Source organism: Mugil cephalus, chromosome 7 (genome assembly GCF_022458985.1).
Source record: "Mugil cephalus isolate CIBA_MC_2020 chromosome 7, CIBA_Mcephalus_1.1, whole genome shotgun sequence".
Lineage (NCBI taxonomy): Eukaryota > Metazoa > Chordata > Actinopteri > Mugiliformes > Mugilidae > Mugil > Mugil cephalus.
In genome coordinates, this window is record NC_061776.1 from 14211461 (window position 1) to 14231362 (window position 19902).

A 19902-nucleotide genomic window follows, 5' to 3' on the forward strand; every position below is an offset into this window, starting at 1 on the left:
TCATTCGCTCATGCTCATGATATGGCAGCGCAAATGAGACCTAAGATGAAATTATAGTTCAATCATAAATTTAAACTGAATAAAATATAATTCAAAACGTGCCGTTTCTGTGTAGACTAGACACACTACACTAAAAAAACATGCTATCACACGCTGGCAAGCCAGGCTTACGGGACTGAAAAAGACATCTACTATAAAATTGTTGTAATACATTAGTAAAACTTGTCATCAGAAATGTATTTTTCCTTATGGTGTAAAATATGAACAGTCACATTTCATCGCAATTATCTCTTCAATTAACTAATTTATGTTTTTGTTATGACACATATGACAAATGACATAAAACACTTCTTTACTTGTCATTGTTTCCGTATATTAACAAAAATGTATATTTCTAGTTCAGTATTAATTAACAGAATTTTAGGTTGTATATATTTATGCCATATGTTATTATTTATGTTTTATTTTTCATTCTGGGGAGGGGGTGGGACTTTTGCCCTTTTGTGATTACGCAAAAGAATCTATCCAATCAGCGCGCAGGATTAAGCCATACGTCATATCCAACGGACCGATAACATATCCTCTGGCTGAAGAAAGAGCTAGCAAGGAAGTGAACTGTTTAATATTACTCGCGAAGTTAAAAGTCGGACATGTCTCTACAGTTCAACACCCAGATAGCTTAGTGTCACGGCAGAAGTTTCTGCCGGAGTAGATATTTCGCTGAAAGTGTGAGTCTTTGTGAGGAATGAGCGATACTTATCAAGGAAGTGTCGCTGCTGGTAGCGAGCTAGGCTGCTAGTCGTCGTTAGTTCTTTGTTTTGTTTCTGAGGTGGAGGTCCGTGTAAACATGACTCGAAACTAGTGTACATAACACCTTTAGCGTTAAACGTTGGTGCCGGAGTTTTTGCATAATTATGTCAAGCGTGTCTTTGGCGGTAGGTTGTTGAACAGTGAATGAGTAGTTTCTGTGTTGTTATTAAACCGAACTATTAGCCGCCGAGAGCAACTTTAGCAGCAAAGATCTGTGGCTTTTTTTAACGTCGGTCGGGAAAAAGGACTGGAGACACGAAGATATGGGCAACTGTCTCAAGTCCCCGACGTCAGACGACATTTCCCTGCTTCATGAGTCCCAGTCAGACAGGGCGAGTTTCGGTGACGGGACAGATCCAGACCTGGAGCCTCCTCCTCCGTACCAGGTAGGAAGCTGCTTCCCAAGGATTGATGGTTTCAGGATTAATGTTGCCTTTAATGCCTATGTGCCTGTATGTCTTTTTTTTTTTGTTCTTTTTCTTTTTAAGAATAATTCAATGTGTGTGGCCTTTTCAGCAGCCACCCTGGAGTCCAGTATAATCATCATTACATTTGAATAAACAACCACTCAACAAAGTTGTCTCTCAGGAATAACCAGACCAGAGGCTGGCTTTATTTTTCGGTCTTTCCCTGGCCAGCCCAGCCGCTTTGTGTAAACAAGGTGAGCTCATCTTGGAGGATAATGGCTTCACGTTGTGTGTGTTTTTTTTTTTTTTTTCTCTCTCTCTCTCTCTCTCCCCCCTGTCTCTTACCAGGAGCAGGCTCACATGCCCATGTACCATCCCACGCCGAGTCAGGCCCGCCTGGCCACCCAGCTGACAGAGGAGGAGCAGATCCGCATAGCTCAGCGCATCGGCCTCATCCAGCACCTCCCCAAGGGCGTCTATGATGGAGGGAAAGACGGCTCGGAGAAAAAGATCAGAGAGTGAGCGTTTTGCATTTTTGCTTATAATGTGTTCGCGTCAAGTAGGACTGCAGTCCAGCAGGTTTCGTACAATCCACTAATTAATCCCCATACCGTGTTTTCATATTTAACACCTCACTCTTCACAGTGAAACTACTGCCCTGTCTTTAATCTTAGATAGGAATGCATGACATGGTCTCAACAAAACAGGCATGCATAGCACTCCTTTACTGTTGCCGAAACAAGCTGATTAGCTCAGGGCGAGAAAATCAATGCCATTGGTGTTAATCTAGATGACCAGTTTTGCTCATCTATGACATTATGGGTTTGTAGATTTTACAGATTATTTGATCCTCTGGGTAAGATTTGTGAAACACTTCTAAATGGATAAATATGACTTCAAAGTTTTGCTGCTGCTTTTTATTTTATTAATTAAACTGATTTGGTCTGTTAACCATTAGACTGTGTCTCCTCAGACTCAGTCTGGTGATGATAAATATTGAAATACAATTTACTGATATTTAGCAGACTTATTTATTTTGAAAGAATCACTTTATTGGCACATACACTATATCGCCAAAAGTATTCACTCACCTGCCTTTACACGCATGTGAGGTTAAGTGACCTCCCATTCTTAAACCACAGAGTTTGATATGATATCGGCCCACCCTTTGCTCAGTTCCAACTCTTCTGGAAAGGTTTTCCTCAATGTATTTATGGGATTTTTTGGCCATTCATCCAGAGGTGGATTTGTGAGGTCAGACACTGATGTTAGACGAGAAGCTGTGGTTCACAGTCTTCATCTAATTCATCTCAAAGGTTCTATCAGGCTGAGGTCAGGACTCTGTGCAGGCCAATCAAGTTCTTCCACACCAGACCCACTCATTTTGGGGTCATCTCAAAACTGTTCCCACAAAGTTAGGAGCATGGAATTGCTCAAAATCTCTTAGCATGATGAAGAATTCTGAGTGTTTCTTTCACTGGAACTAAGGGGTGAAGCTCAGTTCCTGAAAAACAACCCCGCACCATAATCCCCCCCTCCACCAAACTTCACACTTTTCACAATGCATTCAGACAAATACCTGGCAACTGCCAAACCCAGATCGGTCCATCAGATTGCTAGACAGAGAGGTGTGATTCATCATTCCAGAGAAAGTCTCCACTACTCTAGAGTCAAGTGGCGGCACGCCTTACACCGCTGTTCTTGAGCTAATCTGAAGACCACATGAAGTACGCGAGTATTGCTGTCATTCCTTCCACTACGCTATGATAACACTGAACGTTGACCCGTGGCATAATTAGTTGTGAGGAAATTTCACGACTGGACTTGTTGCACAGGTGGCATCTTATCACAGCACCGCGCTGGAATTCACTGAGCTCCTGAGAGCGACCCATCCTTTCACAAATGTTTGTAGAAGCAGTCTGCATTTCTAGGTGCTTGCACCGTTGCCAGTGATTGGAACACGTGAATTCAGTTATTTGGATGAGTGAACCATGGATGTGTGTGGGGTTCACCCTGGGCACGTCACCAGTCTGGTGTGTCTCACAGGGAGAACATGAAAATGAAAGGCCCTGACCAAAAGTAGAACCTTTGCTGAAAAAAATGTTTATCATATAAAAATGTTTTATCCAGAAAAGCCTTGAAACCTTTTACTTACTACATAAAGAGGCCTATAATAAATAGAGTCCTGGATTATGTCTGTTGGTTTCCTAGTAACCTCCTTATTTTCTCCATTTTCAGATGCGTGATCTGTATGCTGGACTTTGTTTATGGGGACCCAATCCGGTTCTTGCCATGTATGCACATCTACCACATGGACTGTATAGACGACTGGCTGATGAGATCCTTCACCTGCCCCTCCTGCATGGAGCCCGTGGATGCTGCCCTGCTCTCCACTTACGAGACCAACTGATGCCCCCCTCCTCCCTTACCCCCCGTCCCTCTTACCCCACGCTTAGATAATTGTCCCCTCCGGCTCCCAAACCCAACAGCTGCCCTCTCGTAGAGTGAGAGGAGCTGAAAAGAAAACGTGTCGGCTGTTTCGTTGCACTTTGAAAATTTCCAAATTCACCCACCAAACGTTGGCCTTTCATGCCCTCAGATCTGGTTCTAAATAAGCTGGCGTAAGCTTGACTCTGAGTCACACATGTCATTAAGAGACTGTTTCCCCGGTGACCCTGCATGATTGTGTTTGTATGTGACGGTCATGTGGATGCTTCGTCCAGTGTTGCCGCTAACAAGCGAGCATGTGTGGTTCGTTTGTGTGTGAGATCCGTTTGGTGACTGTGCACGTCCACTCGAGCTGGTCTCAGTGGCAGTTTCTCCTCAGCCGACCCCAGCTCACCTTCACCCCAGCCGACCGTGTTTTAAATGGACAATTAGGTTAACAAATTATTGACCAAACTGCTGAGAAGTGTTGCTACAGACGTGGTGGATTAAATTTCCCGTGGCCGTGCTAATCCTTTGGAACATATTGATCTCCTAAACGTGCTAACGCATTAAAAATGACCGTACACTTTGGAAATATGGGAATACATGGTGGATGTTTACACTTTTGGTGTAGAGGAAAAACTGAGGCTGTTGTTCTTCAGAAAAAAAAGAAATATGCACACACTTAATAGAAATACGTGCAAAAATATACAATGTTATACTTTATGGAGGTCAATACTACACAATATTCGTCTTTGGCCACTTCTTTAAAACTGGTTTTAGGCAAAAAAAAAAAAAGAAAAAAGAGGATGTGAATGTTTCACTAGACGATGTGTAAAGTAGCTGACAGCCAATGTAAAGGGCTCATACGTGCATGGGCGGGTGGATCAGTTCAGTCAGAGATTAGAAACGCTTGCACACACTTTTCATCTGATCCAGAGATTTGCACTTTACTTATAGGACAGTATCTAAAACAATATATTAATATATGTACCTTATACTCTTGCACTATCAAGACTTCATTCCTTTATCTCCTGAGATGCAAAAGTTATATAACAATATTTTCAAAGCTGTCAGTACTCACTTATCACATTGAAGTAAGCCTGAAGATGCATTTCATGAAAAAAATGTCATTCAGTAGCGTGATTGTCCACTTTGTTTTGTGATTATTATTATTATATTTTTGAATCTTGTGTCTGAGGGAAGGGACAGAGGCTTGCTCAAGGGTAAATGAATAGTTTGACATTTTGAGACATTTGCTTATTCCTGGAAAGAATGGTCCAGAATGAGGGCTGGGAACAGAAAAAAAGGTCACCTTGTTTTGTTTTAGTTTGTTTTTTGTTTTGTTTTTTGTCTGGGAGATTCAGTTTGTAATGAGTGTAATGTGTGTTGACTAAAAAGTTTTGTAAGAATGGCATATAAGATGTTAGCACCAGATTAGCACGCAGATTAGTATGTAACCCTTTTAATCTGATAAAGCAGGGCAGCTGGCGATTTAGCCTTCAGAACTTCTCAAACTTCTTCACCGATTCTCAAAGAATTATATACTCGACACCTCTGCTATGCTTCTATACAAGTTGTTGAAGTTTGGACAGAGCCAGGCTATCTGTTTCATCCTGCTTCCGGCCATTATGCTAACTTTTACTAGTCTGCTTAACAAGGAGACGTCACAGCTGTGGTCAAATCCCTTCTCTCTTGTCAAATAATATCAAACTACTAAGAAATGGGAAAAAAAAAAGCTGAATCCACACTAATACAGCTTCACTATCTACACATTTTATTATGCTATAATTCGTATTTTTTGTTTAATTTCCATTCACTGTAGCAGTAATTGCCCTTTTTTTGATTCGTGACATAGTTTGGTGTTGGTGCGTTTTCAGTTACCTGTGTTTAAATCCGCTGCCTTTTTTTAGGACCCTGAGTTTATCGCCTTTACACTGGTTCCAGTTCTTATACCGGTGCAAACCTCTGTCCCAGCTGAGTGTGAGAAACTTCTCCTAATGGTGTGACAGATAAAACTGAGATATCATGATTTCCACAGAGCTTTCCTTTGCTGTGTGTTTTGAGTTTATTATAAAAATTTCCTGTAATCTTATTTCATTTCTTTTTTGTAAGGCTAACCAGCCCTGTGTAAAAAAAAAAAAACATAAAAAAAAATAAAAAATTAAATAAATGAATAAAGAGAAAAACTATATCTGCCTTTGTGTAATTAAATCTGCTCACGTCACCCAGTGAAGAGGACTAAATGCACAAAATGGGACAGATTTGTGGCCTTGTGACTGCCAGAATGAGAGATTACAGAATACACAAATACAAAATATTCCTTTGAGCCTTTCATTAATGAAATCCAAAAATCTGGCAGTCGAGTGGAAAACGTGACTATATAATCGGGGTGCTCCGTTTGGCTGATGAGGCAAGTGAGCCCATGCTACACTGGGTGGTGTGTTGCAACTGGTTGCATCATCTGCATGGGAAAGGTTGAATTTTTTATACACAAAGATCTGAGACTGCAATTGTAATTACACTGTACAGAAGGTATTGTATAGGAATTAATGAAATGCTGCTTCCACATGGTCATGTCGTTGCATACAAGGGCCATACATCCAAGAATAATTGATTGCAACATGTTCTTCGGAACCGCTAATCAGCTTTGCAGTGCTGCAAGAGCTGCATGCTTTTTAGATTAGACCCGAGACAACTTTTAGCATCACAATGAGGACCGTCACGGAAAGGTCACTCATTCAAATGCGACCCTAATGAGATTTTGTGTGGCAACATGTTAAATCTCACCAAGTATCTCAAGAATTGAGGCGGTGGGATTATTCGAGCTACTTTAATTTGCAGCTGATGCAGGTTTTATCGAGAGAAAATACCTCCTTGTTATAAGAAAAGACGACAAAAAAACAACATTTTTTTCCCAGTGTGCAGACCTGAAACACACAGACATTTAATATGAAAGTGAATTAAACCTCAGATGAATAATAGCGTCGCGTGTTATGTTACATATTAAGTGCTGTTCATGCCCTGGGACACATCAATACAAAACAGCAGACTGCATTGTGCATTGATACTGATACTTTTATTTTGGCAACCATTAACTAATAGTATGAAACATGATGTGAACAAATCCATATTTGTTTCTAGTAATACTGACAGCCTCAGAAATTCTACTTAGACATACAATATATGGCTCAGAAGGCACAAAAAATGGCTACAAATGAGGAAATACAATCATTTACTCAAAGAGGAAAACTTTATTTTTCTGACACAATGATGCTTTTGATCATAATTTATTGGTCTTCTAATACTGAATGACAACTGACAACCCTGTATGTACTGCTGATACCCTGAGTAAGGTATCGTTAGGGTTTGTACATCCCGTGGAAGGTGACGGGAATGGTGCACTCCACCTCAGCTCGGGCCACCTCGGACAGATCCTTGGCGTTGAGGATGAGGAGGTATCCTGGTCTCTGGGAGCCGGGAGCCGCCACGATGGTCAGCAGCACACCTGTGGGAACGGCAGACAACGGCATTGCTTAAGAAAACCCTTCGAATTATTAACAAACCTTAAAATAGCTCCCGTCGTAGCAGGTTGTGCATTAATTGCTGCTGACTTACCATCATCCTCATCAACTCCATCAGGGGTCTGAACAAACAGGGGCTCTGAGGGGTAGGAGTCAGGCTCTTGCCATACCCAGGTCTCCTTGGTCTTCACGTTCAACTTGCAGATCTGCAAACGTGTTAGAAAACAAACAAACAATGAAACAGCATGTTTTTCTGTATTTTCGATCCAAAATCTGGCACTTTACCCTCTTACCCTGTCTGGTATGAAATGGTTGAGGCCGAGGCCGTAGGCGTACGTGTAATTCTTCCCGCCGTACTTCTGGTAGTTAATCTGGGGAAACTCAAAGGCTACGAAAGCCCAACAACAATAAAAAGATTACACTGTGAAGACAGTCAGTGTCTGTTAAAAACGAATGTGTCCTGTGTATCGGTACCTTGGCGAGGTCCAGAGAACAGCACCTCTGGCTCCAGCCAGATCGTCCCATCAGCGTGCATGGTAGCTGTGGCCGTGGTGTACGGCAGGCTCACGAGGTTCTTCCCCTGTTCCTCCTACATCAGCCAAGTAATATAATGAGAACAGGCAATCCTTCTCATCTGCAGGTGTCGTTTGACGAGGCAGACGGGCGACTCACCTTGTGGACATCCAGGGGAATAACGTATCGGCGCACCTCCGGCTGGGGAGCCATCATGGCCGCCTTCTTCACCTCCTCCCAGTTGGCTCTCAGGTTGGCCAACCAGAGATAGTTGTAAACGAACTCAAAACTGTAGGACGGAAATGAACAACAACTGCGTCAAACAAATCTGCAGCTGTAGAATGGAAATGAAAAGTGCCAAGTGTAAATGTTCACTTGCCCTTTCCATGCGCACAGGTCGAAAACAATGAACCCTTGGTCCTCGTAGGAGTTGATGTGATGAAACATGCCAATGGCTGCTCCTTTGAACTTGAGGTCAATGTACTCTCCTTCCTTCTTGGCAATGTGGAACAAGGTCTATGAAAGAAAAAAGTATATCAAAATAGATGTCGTGAGATTTTTGGGTTTAAAATCACCAAAGGTACTAAACTGCTCCAAGATCTTACTCCTTGGCTCTCGTTGGACTCAAAGCAGTCCATGTAGTTGGAGCCGCGGATGCTCCAAGCGCTCAGGAACTTCAGCAGGTTGATTTTCACCGGGGTCTCCACAAAGACAAAGTAGTTTTCTGTCATGCCAAAGCTGAGATTCACAACAACACAACGTAAAAAACTTGGTCAGTGCTCAAAATGTTTGACGTATAGTGAAAAAAAAAAGGAATCATACACACCTGTGCACATACGAGGGCTTGAACCTCTCTTTGCTGGGGAACTGCACCACCACCTTTGATTTCTCAATGGGATCGGATTTGTCTGGGAATTAGAGGTTGTGATATTTGAAAGGGGTCACTGTAATTGCTTCAAACAGAGGCCTTTGCGGTTGTTAAGCTCGTCTTATTCCTTGCTGTCTTACAGAATCAGCTTGCTCTCAGCTTATCATTAATTCTATGTGATGTTTACTCTGAGAGAAGTGCCTTTCTTCTTTAATCATTTAGTCATACTTCTGCTCTTGAGCCTTAGTTTCTCTGCCATGAACACACATTCTGTCACATTGACTGTAATTTGCTTTTATGTGTCTGGATAATATTTTAGATTCATTATTGACTGAGCATCATTTTATATGGGTATCTTTGGTAACCTACACTGGTATCTTATTCCTGTTCTTCGCTGTCTGTTTGTGTTTGCTTTTACGTGCAGCGTTAACTCAAACCTTTCTGCGTGGGTGGGATCTTGACAATGTTGTAGGCCAGCGTCGCACCTTTCCCCATGCAGTTTCCAATGTTGTACACAGTACCGTCTCGCTCTATATGAGGATGGGCCGTCACTCCGTTGATATTGACAAAGTTGCACATATCAACCTTCATACAAAATAAAGGGTTATGTTATTCCGAATAGAGAAAGAGAGGTGGTTAAAAGTGGCATCATCAGTTTCTTACTGTTCAGATATTAAAAGCTTGTCAAATTGATCTACCTTCTTCAGCGTCTCCAGGGTATCAGTGTTTACTTTGGTGATGTAGTTGGTTTCTGTTACAGCGTAATAATCCTCACCAACAGGGTAGACATTCACCAGGCAGTTGTCTGTGACCTCAACACCTTTGAAGTAAGAGAAAAACCTGCAAATACAGAAAGGAAAAGGGCTGTAGCCTGCTAACTATATAAATACAGCACGCACTAAATGCAATAAAAAGCATCCCGGTGACACTGAGGAAGATTTTCCACAACCGGCTACCGACCTGGAGAAGATGTTTTTGCAGGGATCAGGGTACGCAAATGTACCAAACTCAGTGATCACCACGCGTTTCTCTGTAATGGCTCGCACGTAAGCATCTGTCCTGATAAATCTAAAAGTGAAAAAATAATTTAATCATTTATTTTTTAAAACCAAAACAAGCTTTACTGAAATGAATTATTCTTAAAATGTGCATAGGAGTCTCCCCAAAGTGGATCAAATGTATTTAAACAACTTAACAGAGTCATTGTTTGCAGCTGTGTTTCATTCATAAGCTTTTAATCTCTGTGAATCAAAATCTAAAGCCTGCATTCAGCATCACAAATCAGCTTGAGTTAGGAAAGCCAACAGAGTGTAAAAACTTAAAATGTTGCTAAAAATGACATGAATTCATGCCATTGATGTAGCTGTATGTGTAGCAGAATTAATCCACATTAATAACATGAAAAACAACAACTCTTACTTCCGGAAATAGGTGACCTGGCCGTTCTTGAAGTCAAATTTGTGCATGAGGGCCTGGCCATCAAAGAGGTGATAGAAGGGTTCATCTCCAACTTCAAACAGGCCAGGTCCCAAACGGAGAAGACTTCCCTTCAGATATGAAGGAATCCTTCCTGCAGAGGAAATATCAAACAGAAAGGAAAGCAATGAGTACGTGAAAGTCAGAAAATTATTGTTTTCTATTTGTGTCTGAAAGATGCAAACAAGCCTGTGACTGTTGCCGGGAGAGCTTCAGACAGCTCCTCGCAGGTCTCAAAAATCTTCTTGTAGCCACCGGCTGGGTGTTCAAATCTGTCGACAAAAAGCAAAGACATAAGCATACACTGCAGCCAAGTAAACTGAAGGTGATGAAATGCCTCATTATTTAACTGATCTTTGAAGGATATTTTCTGACAGGTCATTCAGTTCATGCACAACGAGTTCAGCATGAGCTTTGAAACCTCACGGGAGTTGAATCTGCTGCTGCTGACTATTCATATCAGCGTGTAATGTCTGCATAACACTTCATTGACATTCGCAAATACAGCACATCCCCGTTTTCAAAAAAATAGCAACTGAAAGATTGAAAACCTTCCAATAAAATAGGTCCATTTCAGATTTACAAGTTGCATTGCAGTTCATGAGAAACTCACCGGCTGACCATGGTTCCTCCTCGTTGTGGCAACACACAAAGCAAACTCTGGTCACTTCTGAGCTGGAAGCCTCTGGTCTCCCAGAGGATTTAGGGTTTTTATTCGCCTGGTCCTTCTCACAGTCACTGCAATCTGGGCTATAAGTCTTTTCTCCTGGCCAATCATCTCCCACCGTGAACAAGAATCCCATTGTGCCAATATCCTCCGCTGGATGACTCAATGGCTGGCCCTCTGAAACCGGATTTATCGCAGAGAATATGTTTTGCATTGAAACCACTCTTGGTAAAAGTGTTGCAATACCGCATGTGATATTCTTTTCCCCAGTTACATGAACTGTTCAGACATTTACATTAAGATACAATTATGCTGAGTCAGAGTAAAGTGCAGCATATGTCAACATGTAGAGCAGCAAAACAGCGAGGGGACAGAAAGACAAAATTAAAAGTGGAATAAATGTAGAATCTGGGAGATCCAAACTAGAAGATGGTACAAACTGGTTTGGTTACGTGAGTGTGGACTATACACTTTTAAGGTTTTAAAGGTGGGTATTAATAGGCACTTTTTGCAAAATAATACAGGCCTAGAATGAGGATTTGAATAACACTGCAGCGCATAATAATAATTAGATGAAACGTGACCGGTTGCTTTTTGGTCTAAACACAAAATGTTTAGTCAGTTTGAGCTTGTTTCAGCGCCGCTATAATCCAGGTGTAGGGATTATGCTCGATGCAGCCTGAAGACAAAAGCTCCATTGTTTCTCCTGGGAAAAAACACCATTAACGGAGAGAGGGTTTCGCCAGAAGCGGTTTGATCACCGTCACGCAGAGTTGTGACGTGGCTGCCCCGGCCGGTGCATGTGGATCGAATAAACTCTGAAAATAAAACACTATTGTGATAATCTGCCAATGAAGAGGAAAAAGGGGGTCAGGGATTGAGTACCACCGTAAGAATGAAAGAGGTCAGAGGCAAAACCCCATAAGGATCAAATAAGGTCAGGACCCAAAACTGGAGAGAAATACAAAGTTTGTGCAGTCTAAATAGGCAACCCCGACTCAAAGTCCCCAAAGTCCAACTTTTAGTTTGTAAGTTTTCTGGGGCTGTCAACCATATCCCAAGATTCAGTTGTCAGGGAGAGTAGGGTACTTTATGTAAACCTCGGGCCTACATCACCCACTTCATACATTTCAATAACAACTCACTAATTAAACCATGTGATGTGTTTAAAGCTTCAAAACAATATCACACTGCAAGAAAGACTCCATTACTCTCCATAACTCCATGTAGAGTTTCATTATTATATTATTGGATCACTGCTTCTATCGGTGCATTAACATGGGATCATTACTTAACGCTCTAATTGATCGGGGAGAATGTAATGTTAACTGTTGGTTAATTTTCAAACATATTTTATAATGTGACTCGTTTTTAAAATCTCAATTTAAAAAGTAAAATTTAACTACTCATCATTTAAATCTAGAAGAGAAATCTAAAGATGGTAAACATTATGCGGCAGTTGCTTCACCTTCCTGTTGACGCTCATTGTGAGAGAGGGCGACCTCTGTTGGTTACAGATCGCAGACCTTATTAGATTACATGTATTATTGTTGCGCACGCTGTTATTCAAGGCTAATGCTGCATCGATCGATTTGGTTTAGCAAAAAATGGTGAAAATGAAACACGTAAACCTATAAACCTCATAATTTGCGATGTTTTTAACCCGCTGTTTTCAGAGTTTAGCTTTACGCATGCGCACTTCCTTCGAAAATTAGCCAACATGGCGGCGTAACGCTACGGTGTGTTGTTGTAGTCAGTAGCTAACGCACATCTAGCTAATTATCTTCAAACGAACAGATTTAATAACCAGTGTATACGCATTTCTGATAGTGGAGATTAGTGGTCGTCGGAGTGTTGTTGTTTTCGCGGTTACAGTCAGGAAAAAAATGAACTACACGACGAAGGTTGTCCAGGTGACCAATGTGTCGCCGAGCACGACGTCGGAGCAGATGAGGACGCTCTTCGGTTTTCTGGGAACCATCGAGGACCTGAAGTTATTTCCACCAGAGTGAGTAAACTAATAATGTGCTGACAAGTTTACACTGGCGATCATATAGCCACGGTTCAGCTACAGGGGCCTCTAGACAGAAAAGGCAGCTGACTGTAAAAGATGCTAACGCAAGCTACCAAACGTGAACTAGTCCTACTCAATACGTTCACTACCACTGCACTTACATTTATTAAAAACTGTGTTATGAAGGTAGGGGTCAGCTGAAATATTAAGAGGTTTGAATGTAGTAATTGAATTCAATCCATATTTTATATCAACCGTCCGCATAGCAGCGGCAGCAAGCTGGGAGTATAAGAGACATTATTTATTTATCACATGTATGGGGAATTTCCGCTTTCTAGTACATTATAATAAACGATTTCACACACGCACACGCACACACACACACACACTAAATCTTTCTAACAGACTATGATCATCTATTTCTCACAAAAAATAAAATATTTTTTTTTATAACAATAAAAACAGCAAGAATATACAAAAAATAACAGCACTCTGGAAAATATATAGAGAGAAATAGAAACATAAGGAGATTCTTCTTGCAGGAATTAAAATAGGTAAAAAATTAGTCATATAACTGCTAACGTTATAAAATGTAGACGTTGAGGTAGTTTGTGCGTATTTATGTTTCAGTCTGACAGTGAATCACATTAATGCTGATTAATTTTCTGTTAATCCTAATGAATCAATCAATCACTTGACTAAGGAAGTACGTGTTGACACAGCTTATAGAAATCATGCGTGAGTTTTTAGTTTGGCCTTGTAAGGTGACAGCATGGAGGAGGGGAGTTGTGTTGATTGTACATCTTTAAAGATGGTGATGTAGTCCTTTCCTGGTATCTTTAGTTTATATTATTTTGTGCACCAAACCCATATCTCTGTGTTGACGCAACATGGCAAACGATGAGTAACTGTTTCACATTTTTGTTTCCCTCCCAGTGATTCTCCGATGCCAGTGACTTCGCGGGTTTGCTTCGTGAAGTTCCAGGAGCCAGAGTCCGTCGGAGTGTCTCAACATCTGACTAACACCGTGTTTGTGGACAGGGCGCTGATCGTGGTCCCGTTTGCCGAAGGTTTGTCCCATCTTTATTCCCACGTATGAGTGATCCACGTCGATTGAATGGCATGAATCGTGACAGTGCAATCGAGTAGAATTTGTGACTTGTACGAGTCAACTCGCTTTTGGTCTGTTTACATGACCTTTTTTTTAAGTAAAAGTGAATGGAACTGGTAATTCGGCGCCGTCTCATTGCCTGGAAGACGTGTTTAAAGCAGACTTTAATTGCCTTACATTCGGTGTGCCGTGGTAGCGCATTGTTTATTTTTATTTAAGCAGCAGCGGATCTGGACTCGATTTCTTTGGGAACATTTATATCGAGGTCTGCGTTTAGAAAATCTGCTTTACACACCGGGATTTGAGCGTTCCCCAGGCAGTGGGCGGTGCAGACACCTCCAAGTTCAGAACTGAGGTAGCTTAAACACTTAACCATATGCATTTTTTATTTCCTCCCCCACGTTGGACTGCCCTCTGTTAAACTTCTCTCTGTTATTTGTGTGTGTGCGTGTGTGTGAATTTTGTAGTGAAGAAGGCAAAAGCAGCCCCCTCGTTGATGGGTGAAAGTGGTCCTCTGCCTGCCAACAGGGGATTGTAGACATTTACAAAGGCCAGCAAGCAGTCAAGCCCCCTCCCCGCCCCCCTCCCTCTCTCTCTCTCTCTCCCTCTCTCTCTCTCTGTTTGTGTCCTCTATTATTTCTCTGCCTCGCCTTTCTCTTTCCTTCTGTTTATTTTTGTCTTTCCCACGTGGTCCAGTTTAGCGTTAAAAGGTCGGATTTAAAACAGTGTTTTTTTTTTCTCCTCTAACACCTTTGAACTCTGGGTGGCCTTTCATTCGATGGCTAAAACAGTGTTTCTTCACAGATGAGGCTGGTTATATTCTGCATTTCTTTAATGTCAACATGCCCTATGAATGAAGACAGGCAGGCCACTGTAGTCCAAAAAATATCACTTACACATTTTAATTCAGTAGAGAATACAGGCAACGCTTTTCATTTTGAGCTGGAGCCAAAGGCACCACCCTTCTGTTGTAAATAATCACTATCGTACTAAATATAGCTTACAGCTGAAAGTATCCCCTCAACAGATGCAGTGTTTACTCCTGTTTGTGTGAGGGTAATGGTTCCCAGTGTAGCTTGAGGAAATCACATAAAAGTGATCGTAAAAACTGAATTATACATTTGTGACCTGAAGATTTCTGTGGTAATACACGTTAACAAGTATTATGAGATGGATTAATGCATTGATGGTTTTCATGTGTTTATGGGATTTGTTAACATTAAAAAAAGAATATCCCCAATCTCATTCTTTGAAAACTTATTATTATTTAAAAAAAAACTTACTTGGATCTGGTTTTTTAAAAAGAATACAGATGGAGTAAATATACTGACATAATAAAGCTCAGTCTCTTTTTTAAATTGTCAAAGATAGCCACCCGCCATGACACAATGTTGGTACAATATTCTCTTTAACAGTGGTCTCCTTTTGTTGTTGTGTTTTACAGTTCTTTTTCCTGGCTCAGCCAGTCCTGTATACCAGGCCCTGGTGAAAATACCATCAACAGTTTTGTCTCCTGCAGCAATTTCTCTCTCCAGTGTGCTCTTGTATTTAAATGTTGTCGCTGTTGTGTGTCCATATTTAGGTCATGTCTTTTTTGTGACAAAGCTGTTTTTGAGAGTGGATTAAGAGTGTGATTATCTTTTTTTTTTTTTTTTTTTTTTTTGCGCCACGTTCAAAGATGAAATTAGAGGTATATTACAACTGAAGCTGACACAGTGTTTATTTGGTGGTATACATGAAAGTACCCGTTACCTTCCGTCCAGGTTTGGTTAATTGACGCAGTGACAGGTAAGGATGCACAGATGATGATGTACAGCAGGCACGCTACCTACCCTGAATTTTGTCATTGCCATTTAGCATATGAATCACTTAAAATGTGTTTTGGTAAGTAGACACTGATAGCTTGTATAGTGTTCTTGCCAACTCCCTAAAATTCTCTCTGTTGTGTGTATCTCGATTTTTCTCTGTGTGCTTTTAGTAGCGAAGCCGCCAACGTGAGTCGCTTGTTTCAGTAAACGTCTAAATGAAAACACCCAACTGGAGAAGCAGCAGTGCTTGCTAACGTTTGGTTCATGACTTAAAAAACACATTCAGGTGATATATTCTTGGCAGTGTTCATTGGAGTAGTGTGATTTATTCCAGCAATAGTTAAGTCACTGCAATGATTATGTTGAATTAAGGGAACTCTTCTCTGAACTGTAAGGTAACCATATTGTTGAATCTAATTTGAAGAAATGCAGTGTGAAAACTTTTGTTCTGCCTTTTCCAAAAATGTCTGCTCAGTAGTTGATGTGTGTGTGTGTGTCTCCCTTTCCTAATGCCTATTTTGTATTTTCCTGTAGGATCTATTCCAGACGAGGCTAAAGCTTTGTCGCTGTTGGCGCCGGCAAATGCTGTTGCAGGAATTCTTCCAGGAGGAGGCCTTCTCCCTACGCCGAGCCCCATCCCCAATGCATCTGTAAGGCTCCAGGATCATTGCTCAGAACAATTGCACTAAATGCCAGATTTAAGATGTAATGCTACATTATATCTACACGGTTTTTGTTAACAAATTGGCAGAAGTTTTTGAACTTCATGTCATATCACACCATCTTGTCAGCACACGACAGTTACAGATAATATTGTCACCAATATGATTATATCGTAGTATGATGTTAAGGCTGGAATAACAAAGTGAGTTTGTTTATTCCAGCTTGCAGCCAACCCCTTCGGTGGTCCCAACATGGATGCAATGGCAGCATTCGGATTCCCTGGAGCTGGTATGAATCCACAGGTGAGAGGCAGTGAATAAAGTCAAGTCTGTATAGTTCAGGGGTCGGCAACCTTCAACACTCAAAGAGCCATTTGGATCCGTTTCCCACAGAAAAGAAAACACTGGGAGCCACAAAACCGCTTTGACATCTAAAATGAAGATAACACTGCATATATCGTTTTTACCTCTATGCTAGGCCTATAGTGTGTTGCATTTATGAAATGAAAGAACTGCTACAGAGAAAACGAAATTGCATTTATGTAACATAACAGGGATTTATCCGTGGTTGTCTTACCTGGGGTCGAAAAGTCCAATAAATAGCGGGCTGGACCTGCCGGCGGGTGTCGCTCGTCGGCAGTTGTGACGTATATTTTGAGCGACAAAAAATGAAATATATTTTATTTTAATGTTAAAAGATCAACATCAATTCAAATTTAGAATTATATTTAAAAAACTAACGCACTAAAATAAAAATACATTTGAATTAATTCTATTCTGAGGCAGTTAGTTTGCGTGAAAAAGTGAACGGCTTTGATCAGCGTCCTTGCTCTGCACCGCTTGCCGCAGAGAGCCGCAACAGAGGAACGAAAGAGCCGCATGGGGCTTCGCAGCCATGGGTTGCCGACCCCTGGTATAGTTGAATGCGCGGTATAATTAACCAGTCCCCTTCTTCTCGTGTCTCTCTACAGGCTGCCGATCAGCTGTTAAAGTTCATGACAGATCCGAAGTAAGTCTGATTTTCTGGAGGAAGAAATATCTGTGTTGGTAGTAAAGACACGCGCACTAATGTTTCGTTTGTTTAGGCTGAACCCCCTGGCTGTTGGCTTAAACCTGAATCCCGGCCTGAAGGCCGACACATCTAATAAAGAGATCGAAGAAGCCATGAAGAGAGTCCGGGAGGCCCAGTCTCTCATTTCAGCTGCGATTGAACCTGGACGTGAGTTTAGAAGACAGGATGTTGACTTTTCAGTCTAGAATATTGTGTAGTTTTTTCACAGCAGTGTCGTCATAGCAGTCATATTTAAGTCATTTTCCATTTTTATTGTTCCTCAGATAAGGACAGCAAAAAGAAGCGCTCCCGGTCCAGGTCCAGGTCGAGAAGGAGGAGGTCCAGGTCGCGTTCAAAACACAGGTAATCACTACGGATGGTCTGAAGTGCAGCCATAGAGACCGTGTTTGTAAGTTGGCAATTCATTTAAATGTCCCGAATGTCTGGTCGTAGGCGGACCAGGAGCAAGTCGAGGCGCCGATCAGGATCCAGAAGCAGGAGGCGCTCCAAAAGCCCTCGTAGGAGAAGAACCCGCTCCAGAGAAAGAATCAGGCGCTCGAGAAGCAGATCCAGGTGAGTTACCTGCGTTAAATCTGGATCTTAAGCGTGATTACTGAGATGAACTGCTGGAGACTCAGACTGAGATCTGAACATTTAATTCATCTGCAGAGAAAGAAAAAAGGATGATTCAGGGAGAAGAAGATCTAAAACGCCACCGAAAAGCTACAGCACAGCCAGGAGGTCACGCAGTGTGAGCCGGTGAGTACAGCCCAGGTCTGCATGAGGAACGTAGACACCAGAGAGAAGCCAGTTCATTACCTGGTTGATGGTCACATTGAACTCTGAACAAAAGTCAGTAGCAACAATGAGGCCCAGAATAGTAACTAACTGTATTTTTAAGCACGACACTTAATGATGTAATTAAATCAGGGCAAATCTCCTTTATTGGTTTTATGGCAACACGTCCTAAAACAGCACAAGGTGACCCGGCCTCCAAATTCACTAGATCCCAAACTGGTCCAGTATCTGTGGGATGCACCGGAACTAAAATGAGGTCGTCAAAATAATAAAAACACGCGTCAGTACAACATGATACAAGTCAACTGTACAGTAACGTAACAATACACTTTGCAGTGTGTTGTGTTACATTAAAATGCATTCATTTTCACTAGAGTACCTAATGAACTGGCAACTGTGTGTGTATGAGACCTCTGTTAAATTTCCCTGCAGATATCCTGTGTCGGCACAAACTATTTGTAATTATTGAAGCCATTGATTTGTAATGTCTCTAATTTTTAATCTCCACACAGGAGACGCAGGAGAAGTCGCTCCGGCAGTCGATCTCCTAAGAAGTCTCCAAAAAAGAGAATCTCTCGGTCTCCATCTCCCCGAAGGTGAGCGCGTGGTCATGTTTAGTATCATCCAGCGAACGCTCTACAGCTGTTTCAAGTTTATGTTGAAATGAATATCTCACAAATATACTTCTTTCCCTCTCCTGCGCAGACACAAGAAGGAAAAGAAGCGAGACAAGGAGAGGGACAGGGACCGTAGGAGTGATAAGGAGCGCACCCGGGACGACAGAGAACGCTCCACCAGCAAGAAAAAGAAAAGTAAAGACAAAGACCGGGAGCGAGAGCGGGAACGTGAGCGCGAGCGAGAGCGTGAAAGGAAATCCGACGGAGAGAAAGGCGACGTTAAGGTTGGTTTTTTATTCTTGGAAGCAGCGAGCGCCGCTGCTTTGATGTTAGCCAGACTGAGGGCGTCGGTCAGAGATGAAAGTGTCACATCCATTGGTTTCCATTCACAGATCACCAGGGATTACGACGAAGAGGAGCAGGGCTACGACAGCGAGAAGGAGAGGGAGGACAGGAAGGATTCAGACGACTCAGCCTTGTCTCCTCGGTCCGTGGAAGGTAACGGGACGGCGCGGCTAGCGAAGCAGGGCAAAGTCAACGGTGCCGACGATCACCAGGAAGAGGACATGGACGTCAGCGACTGACTGGTGCCTCCTCCTTTTCCCACCTTATCCCTCCATTTTGATTGTGAACACACTTCGACTTTTCCCCCCCGACGGGGTAATATCTTAAATGTGAAGTGCTTCTGAGGCATCGGTTTATTTCACGTAAGTCTGCTCCTTAGTAATATATGTAGTGAAGAATTGTTTTCCCATTTTAGTGTCACCTTTTCTGAGCCGCTACGGATGTTATCGTTCAAAACTGGAATTAAGCTTCGCTTTTCTTGACCTTGCGTTATCGGTTTCTCTTATATTCACATAATGTTTCCAAAATCTTTGCTTTGTGTTGTGATGCTCAGTTCTCTTCTCACTACCTTATCAGAACAGTTACGGTATTTTCCCTCTTGTTGTCTGAAAGCATTGATTGTTTTATTAAGGATTTCTTTTATATAATAAAACCCATTTGGAAAACATTTGTCTTTTTGAACTTTTTCCTCAGGAGGAGTTGGAAAAACGGTTAAAACGGATAAAATAACAGTAAATGATGGCATCACTTAGCAACTTGTGTCACCGTGGAACTGTTTTAGGCCACAATGGATTCATTGCTGAA

General features: G+C 41.8%; 3 protein-coding genes across 4 annotated transcripts; 2 read left to right on the plus strand and 1 right to left on the minus strand.

Annotated features, from left to right (window-relative positions):
• The first annotated feature begins 559 nt into the window (after positions 1-559).
• On the plus strand, positions 560-5836 carry LOC125011330 (RING finger protein 11-like). Its single transcript, XM_047590487.1, has 3 exons — positions 560-1196; positions 1566-1735; positions 3456-5836. The coding sequence occupies exons 1-3, from the start codon at positions 1074-1076 to the stop codon at positions 3625-3627; spliced, it is 465 nt and encodes a 154-aa protein (XP_047446443.1). The 5' UTR covers positions 560-1073; the 3' UTR covers positions 3628-5836.
• Positions 5837-6704: 868 nt separating this feature from the next.
• rpe65a (retinoid isomerohydrolase RPE65 a) lies at positions 6705-10782 on the minus strand. 2 transcript variants are annotated; one of them, XM_047589429.1, is made up of 14 exons: positions 10639-10782; positions 10215-10297; positions 9969-10119; positions 9510-9617; positions 9248-9389; positions 8987-9134; positions 8508-8589; positions 8287-8419; positions 8061-8197; positions 7841-7970; positions 7643-7757; positions 7462-7556; positions 7263-7374; positions 6705-7152 (listed from the first exon to the last, which is right to left on the minus strand). In XM_047589429.1, exons 1-14 carry the CDS (start codon positions 10647-10649, stop codon positions 7007-7009), a joined length of 1593 nt encoding a protein of 530 aa, XP_047445385.1. In that variant the 5' UTR covers positions 10650-10782; the 3' UTR covers positions 6705-7006. The 2 variants fall into 2 exon arrangements, with proteins under 2 accessions (XP_047445385.1, XP_047445384.1); XM_047589428.1 differs by lacking the exon at positions 10639-10782 and having other exon boundaries at positions 10215-10320.
• Positions 10783-12389: 1607 nt separating this feature from the next.
• LOC125010246 (serine/arginine-rich splicing factor 11-like) lies at positions 12390-19765 on the plus strand. Its single transcript, XM_047588685.1, has 12 exons — positions 12390-12700; positions 13643-13776; positions 16160-16275; positions 16510-16590; positions 17259-17296; positions 17373-17506; positions 17623-17701; positions 17792-17911; positions 18008-18097; positions 18649-18732; positions 18842-19037; positions 19146-19765. Exons 1-12 carry the CDS (start codon positions 12579-12581, stop codon positions 19335-19337), a joined length of 1386 nt encoding a protein of 461 aa, XP_047444641.1. The 5' UTR covers positions 12390-12578; the 3' UTR covers positions 19338-19765.
• The last annotated feature ends 137 nt before the right edge of the window (positions 19766-19902 follow it).

Excerpts from the sequence above, each read along its gene's own strand:
- LOC125011330 (XM_047590487.1), top strand. The coding sequence starts at position 1,074 with ATGGGCAACTGTCTCAAGTCCCCGACGTCAGACGACATTTCCCTGCTT. Across the intron at positions 1,197-1,565 it reads AGCCTCCTCCTCCGTACCAG|GAGCAGGCTCACATGCCCAT; the intron begins GTAGGAAGCTGC and ends GTCTCTTACCAG. Across the intron at positions 1,736-3,455 it reads TCGGAGAAAAAGATCAGAGA|ATGCGTGATCTGTATGCTGG; the intron begins GTGAGCGTTTTG and ends CTCCATTTTCAG.
- rpe65a (XM_047589428.1), bottom strand. The coding sequence starts at position 10,320 with ATGTCTTTGCTTTTTGTCGACAGATTTGAACACCCAGCCGGTGGCTAC. Across the intron at positions 10,120-10,214 it reads TCTCCCGGCAACAGTCACAG|GAAGGATTCCTTCATATCTG; the intron begins GCTTGTTTGCAT and ends TTTCCTCTGCAG. Across the intron at positions 7,758-7,840 it reads TTCCCCTGGATGTCCACAAG|GAGGAACAGGGGAAGAACCT; the intron begins GTGAGTCGCCCG and ends TGGCTGATGTAG.
- LOC125010246 (XM_047588685.1), top strand. The coding sequence starts at position 12,579 with ATGAACTACACGACGAAGGTTGTCCAGGTGACCAATGTGTCGCCGAGC. Across the intron at positions 17,507-17,622 it reads AGCTGCGATTGAACCTGGAC|ATAAGGACAGCAAAAAGAAG; the intron begins GTGAGTTTAGAA and ends ATTGTTCCTCAG. Across the intron at positions 19,038-19,145 it reads GAGAGAAAGGCGACGTTAAG|ATCACCAGGGATTACGACGA; the intron begins GTTGGTTTTTTA and ends TTCCATTCACAG.